This window comes from Rhamphochromis longiceps, linkage group LG12, assembly GCF_057381845.1.
Source record: "Rhamphochromis longiceps isolate RC_006_pf linkage group LG12, R_longiceps_female_GT1.1, whole genome shotgun sequence".
NCBI classification, from domain to species: Eukaryota; Metazoa; Chordata; class Actinopteri; order Cichliformes; family Cichlidae; genus Rhamphochromis; species Rhamphochromis longiceps.
In genome coordinates, this window is record NC_140568.1 from 4322643 (window position 1) to 4329552 (window position 6910).

The following is a 6910-nucleotide window of genomic DNA, read 5'->3' on the forward strand; positions in this document are numbered from 1 at the left end:
GTACATCCCATGATGTACTGAGTATTTAATCTTCACTCACCTCTTTTCAAGCTCTGTGTCTCCGCAATTAATCAATATTTATTATTAATCTCTCCCACAGTGTGTCTTTTGTCCTGTTTCCGTCCCGTTCGCCTCAACCGGCCATGGCAGAGCTCTGTCCCTCCCTGCTGGAGGTTTCTTCCTGATTAAAGCGTTTTTTTCTCCCCACTGTCACCAAGTGTTTGCTAATAGAGGTTTTTTTTTTTATGGTTTTGGATTTCTCCGTATTAGTTTCTGATATAAGCGCCTTGGGGTGACTGTTTGGCACTATATGAATAAAACTGAACTGACGATAAAACATGCAGAAAAGTGGAAATAGGCACATATAGTTCGAGTCCAAAAAATTCAGTTTTAATACATACACTATGTTTGCATTTTCTTCTAAATGCATTCGAAACCTTTAAAACCTTAAAAACTGTGACTATATTTAAAAAAAAATCGTACTTGAACGCGGATGATAACGTCCAAGTCTCTTTTTCTTTGGGCATTTCAATGATTTCAAGAAGCCGCGGGACACGACATATAAAAAGATGAGTCCGCCGCAGTAAACGAGAAAGTCTTGTCAGTGACGACAGGGCAGCAAACAGTTAAACTGCCTTTGAAAACGAGCACAGGAGGCGGAAGAGGTGTGTTTTCAACAGGCCTTCAACGCCAGACGCTGAAGTTTCCGCTCAACGGCGAAAGTCATCAGAGTACGGCTGACTAAGGCGGAATAAAACTAAAATCAGGGCAGCGGAAGGTAAAAAACGAAAGAAAGAAGGGCCAGGAGAAAACTTGACTGCTGTTTTGTATTAGTCCGCGGGGACGGAGGACGCCGCTCGGCTCTGCTGTTTACAGGCAGAGGAAAACTTTCAGGAGACGGAAAAAGCAACGATAAGGACACAAGAATAAAAACACCCCGACCAAGGTGCTCATCCTGCAGGAAGCCGAGGCGCCACTGGGAGGGTTTATTTTGGTGGGTTATTTGTAGTTGTTAGCTGGCAATCATTGCTGCTGCTGTTGTTATTAGTGGATACGTGAATTGTATCGCGAAGGGCCCCTGGTGGTCATTGTAGGGACCACTGCGGGGCTCCCGGTAGACTCTGCTGACTTGATGCGTTGTCTCTTGCAGTGTGTGAAGCCATCAGGATGGGGAACAGCAGCAGTGACCGATCCAGTGGAAGTCATGGTGAGAGGTCGTACAGAGAGGGACATCATGGAGGGAAGGAGGCTCGTTCTAACATCATGATGGACAGCGCAGATGATGCAGACCTTTACCAGAGAGAAGATCAAAAGGTATTAGAGCAAGTTTACACCATGAACTCTTAAATAAAGCTTTCTGTTCTGTCCCATTGCACTGGATAGCAAGTGACATGCAGGCTTTTGGAAGTAAATTTGTTGTTAAATGAGTTGGTACCAATTATTGTACAATTAACCAATTTCCCCCCCAACCACAACTGGTCGCCGTGGATGGCGGCCAGTCCCTGAGCCTGGCTGTTCCGTTTGAGGCTTCTTCCTGTTAAAAGGGAGTTATGTCACCAAGTGCTCGCTCAGAGCAGGATTGTGTGATTGCTGGGATATTCTCTCTATTGTATGCTCCTTACCTGATGATATAAAGCACCTTGTAACAGGTAGCTGTTGTTGTGAATTGACACTATATAAATAAAATTGGATCAATACCTCTTATATATGGTTTTAAAGAGGTAAAAGAGGGGCCTAAACTAGAATTATTAACCAGAAGCTTTTATTTTTACGACTGATCAGAGTGCAGTGTAATGGAGAACAAGAGGCAGGATAACCAGTTTAATTAATGCTGAGGCAACATGTTGACACTACCTCGGAGGAGGGAGAGCAATCCAAAGAGCTTAGTGTCTTGTAAAATAGTTGGTGCAAAGTGTCAGTAATGTGTCAAAATGGTGAAATGTGGTCTGTTCAGGATGTGCAAACTGTGTGTAATGGATGTAAGGAAGGCTATATATTCTGTTAGTGATGTGTACACAAGTCAAATGTTAAAACAAAGATTTGTCCAACAGTTTGTTTTATCAATGTCAAATTCCTGATAAAGGTGAATTAAGTCTTTTTGTATCTAATTGGAGAGTAACATCAAAGAGCATCATAAGCTAAAGCTATGTTTTAGAGGTTACACATACAAAAAGCACTTTTCTGTATCCTTTAGTGTTTTTCTAAGTTTGCCATTCAGTCTGGAGAAAGACTACAGGCGCTCTTGCTAACAGGGCAGTAATGCAGTGATATCATGCTTCTCAGTCTCCACAGGAGTTACAGGAGTTTCTGGCCTGGCAGCAGGACCTGGAGAGCGACGCTAAAAATCTAGCGCAGGCCAGACCGACTGTGTTCAGATGGGCGGGTGCAGCGAAAGACGTCTTTGTGTCCGGCTCTTTTAACAACTGGTCTACCAAGATCCCACTCAACAAAAGGTAGTTTGAGTCAGGGGAAAGCAGCCTCAGAGATGCTTCACTGTTTAAACTTATTAAAAAGTAACAAGCGGTTGTTTCTCAAACCCAGTCGGAATAACTTTGTGGCTATTGTGGACTTGCCTGAGGGAGAGCACCAATACAAGTTCTGTGTGGATGGTCAGTGGATCTTGGATCCGGCTGGGGTGAGTGGAGGTTTTACATTTTGGGGTCACTAGTTTACTCTTATTAGTGGTTTACACTTAGAAGTGTGTATCATTACCTTTTTAAAATGTTTTAATTTTTTTATGCTCTCACACAGGCCGTGGTAACGTCTAAAACTGGAACAGTCAATAATGTCATACAGGTGAAAACAACAGACTTTGAAGTCTTTGATGCCCTCAGGATTGACTCTCAGGACTCGGCTGACGTCTCGGGTATGGAAACTTGTTAATTTGTAACTCAAAAACTTTGAGGTGGTTCTGTAACTCCAAAGCATGTTCAGACTTGGGCCATATTGATTTGTATGCTCACAATTTTGGATATTTGGCTGATTATTGCTTTGATGATTGTACCCTTAGCAGCCAGCTTGTTACGTAGGTACACCCATTCAGCCTGTTGTTAACACAAATATCAATCACATGGTAACGACATGGTACATTTGGGCATGAAGCTGAAGTTCAAACAAAAATGCAGAATGGAGAATAAAAGTGATTTTAAGTGACTTTGGCGTGGTTGTTGGCCGCACACTGGTCTGAGTATTCTAGAAATGGCTGATCTGCTGGGATTTTTTTTTTCCCCCCCACAAAACCATCTGTAGTGTCTCTAGCTAATGGAGTGGGTGGGACAAAATATCCAGTGAGCGGCTTTTCTCTGGGAGAAAATGCCTTATTGATGTGAAGTCAGAGGACAGTGGCCAGACTCCTTGAAGCTGACAGGACGACAGTACAAACTCACGAACACCTCGTTACAATTAAGGTATACAGCAGAACATCTCTGAACACACAACACATCGAACCTTGAAGCAGATGGACTACAGCAGCAGAAGACCACACCGAGCTAAGAACAGGAAACTGAAGCTATAATTTCTCTGGGCTCCCGACTATGTAAACAACATAATCCCTGTATCAGTTCAGGCTGCTGATGGTGTATTAGCGTGAGCAACACCAGTCTACCCTGAATATTGCTGATGTTTGAGATGACTCGGGTTATCTCAAACTGGTTTTTGTTTGTTTTGTTTTTTAACATGACGGTTGGTTCACTGCTCTCAAATGGCCATTGTCAGTCCAAAGAGGACTTTGGGATGTGGTGCAACACAAGAATTCATATCATGAGTGTGCAGCTGTCAAATCTACAGCAACTGTGATGATGTCATATCAATATCAAATTAATATACTAAATCTGAGGAATGTTTCGGCACCTTGTTGAGTCTATGCAGCAAAGAATTACAGCAATTATGCAGGCAACAGGGGTACTAGCAGTTTTTACCCAATAATGTGGCTGCTGACTGTAGATGAATGATTGGAATCGAGTCCAAACTTTATGCTGCCTGATTAATAAAGATTATTGATGGAAAAGCCTTTGAATCGATTGTCCCAGAAAATGATGGTCTACATGCGCCGAAACAGCTAAAATATGCAGAGTGCAGCTGCAGCATTTTGGAGGAGTCTGGTTTTTATTTCAATATTGCATATTGTTTTTTTGTTTGTTTTCACTGGTGTTTGTTTACAAAGGGTCCTTGAATAATTCTGTCTGCTGTATCTCTCTGTAAAGCTTTATTAAGGCGAAGTTATTTATTTGTTTACATTTGATCACTCTTTCCCAGACTTGTCCAGTTCTCCTCCTGGCCCCTACCTACAGGACGCATATGTAACCAAGCCAGATGACAAACTCAAACATCCTCCTTTCTTACCTCCTCACCTGCTGCAAGTGCTGCTCAACAAGGACACTGGTATTTCTGTAAGTCCAGGCTTTGAGTTGTTATATACATTTAATTATATAATTATTTATATGCATATGTTTAATTTTACGTTTGATTCATCCTGCTGTGAATTTTCCACAGTGTGACCCGACACTGCTTCCAGAGCCTAACCATGTGATGCTAAATCACCTGTATGCCCTCTCCATCAAGGTAACAAATTGAATAGATCTTTTTTATTTTTTAATTTTTTATTTTTGCCCAAATTGTTAATGCTGTAGTTCAGATTGTGATTGTCAGTTCTCACGGTGCTGTGTCAAAATGTCATGCGATCATGTGATTGTGGGTTGCTTTCTGTTTGTTTTTAAAGGACGGGGTGATGGTTCTCAGTGCAACACACCGATACAAGAAAAAGTACGTGACCACTCTTCTGTACAAGCCAATATAATCCACGGAGGTGCGCTCCCTCCTCCTCTTTTGAAATCGATCTGTTGGTGTACACAGCTGCTATCTGGACTGCTTTGCTGAAACTGGACCTAAAGTATCTTCCTGATATCGGTTTAAAACATTTTGGTAAAGTTATTGATTTTGAACTGTTCTATGATCTCAGAATTTGAAAATGTTGAAATGTTCAATGTTTGCAAATACGTGTTATGTTATGAGCAGGCCGGTGTTTTAAAAGACTTCATTCCAACTTCACCCTGATTAATTAATACAAGTGTGGTTGCTGGAGACCAAAATGATGAGGACGGGGGAGATCTGTAATCGTTCAACTCTGACGCCAAGCCTCAATTTTGACATTTGTATTGAAGTGACCTGGAATTGCCTGAAACTGAGACTTGAAAAATGTTAGTTTTACTAACCAGGAGGCTAGCACAGCTGCATCGGCTCTCCTTACACGAGGAAATGGACACAAAGACACTAAGAGGTGGAAAAAATGTAACATGTAATGAATTTCATATGATTCCTCTGTTGTTTTTTGTTTTTCTTTTCTAAAAATACAATGTTTTTCAGATGACACATTATAAATCAGAAATAGAATGAAATTTTCATAAAAAAATGATGACTGCAAAAATCCATTAGTGCTATGAGTTTTTGTGTTTGTGCGTGGGTTTTTATTTTTTGAGGTTGTATGATTCTGTGCACACACTGGGCTTTAGAAACCAGGTTCTTGTTTTTGTCGTGAATTGCACGAGTACACTTATTTTTAGTTCAGCATGAGATGAGCATCAGTGTCCACCTGTGCAGCTGTTCTTATTTTTTATTTTTTATTTTTTTTGAATGATGCAATTTGTAAATGAATATACTAAAACGGCTGTAGTCAACATACTCAACAGTATGTTGACTCTAAGCATAAGCATTCACTGCACCTACTGTATCTACATCCAGGTAAAGATTCACATAATCAAATTGTTTTTAAATGGACACGATGAAAAGCAAAACCTGGAAATGGTTCAATTACATATTTTCAGTCTTTTTTTTTTTTTTTCCTGTTGTTTGTGCCCATAAAGAAACAAGTTTAGCAGAGTGAAAATCAGGTAAGGGAAGCATGACAGATGTTTACTTCTGTTGCACAAACATGTAGGTAAAGGACATAAATAACATGAACAGAATGTTATATTTCTATATTTCTAATCAACTTGGTAGCTCTTGACACTTGACGGAGAACAAATTTTGGGGTCAACTTGAAAGAAAGGCACATGTGAAATGTAAAAGAGCAAATATGACATGATATTTAGGTGCAAACTGTTATGCAGCATTTAGAATCCCCATATAGCGGTATCATTTCCTGTAATATGCCAATACAAGGAATTTATTCCGCTCCCCTCCAATCATGGACCATCTTCTAATTCAGTGAATGATGGTCAGCTTATCATTGATCTTTCCACTCAAATGTGGCTGTTCTTCTCTGTCACCCAATTGCAGAAGCTGCTTCATCAGCTGCAAAGCAAACAAACCCTCTACAGCCTTCCTACTGCAGGATGTCACTGACAGTAGCCTTGGTGCATAACCGCAAGTTGTAATAAGAGGCTGCAGACCTCAGATTTTTAGGGACTTCTGGTGTAGACGATCAGGCATGCGTTTATGAGTATTTTATTTAGTTAGCAGTAGTTTTCAAGTTGGAACAGTGGTGGTATAATGGTGGAGTAATGAAAAGCTGAAACAGAAAGGGATTTGGGTCATCCCACTAACACTGTCATCTTTACTCTCATGGAGTTATGTGCACTGTCGATGACTTTTACAGCTGGGTGGAGATGTTGGTCCTCTTGAGGTCTTTATAGATTTGAATTGAATCCTGTCTATAATCTATGTGTGATCTACAGACACAGCAACGAAACTGAACTTTTGAAACGAGGTTAAACAACCAAAGGCTTCCTGCTTTAAATTAAGGAGGCTGGTTTAGTTGATCACAATAGCAACCTAGTAGTTTCAGGGCTTTGTGGAGGCTGATCACTGAAGTTTAGGAAAATTACCGATGTCTCATGTCAACTATATAGGATCACCACAATTTACAGGCAATTTTAAGTTTTGAAAAGCCCCATTTGTGTGTGTGTGTGTGTGT

General features: G+C 40.6%; 1 protein-coding gene across 1 annotated transcript; it reads left to right on the top strand.

Annotated features, from left to right (window-relative positions):
- Window positions 1-633: 633 nt before the first annotated feature.
- Window positions 634-5436, top strand: prkab1b (protein kinase, AMP-activated, beta 1 non-catalytic subunit, b). The gene is made up of 8 exons (XM_085424417.1): window positions 634-994; window positions 1151-1314; window positions 2284-2453; window positions 2542-2635; window positions 2752-2866; window positions 4255-4388; window positions 4492-4560; window positions 4718-5436. Exons 2-8 carry the CDS (start codon window positions 1168-1170, stop codon window positions 4793-4795), a joined length of 807 nt encoding a protein of 268 aa, XP_085280543.1. The 5' UTR covers window positions 634-994; window positions 1151-1167; the 3' UTR covers window positions 4796-5436.
- Window positions 5437-6910: the final 1474 nt, after the last annotated feature.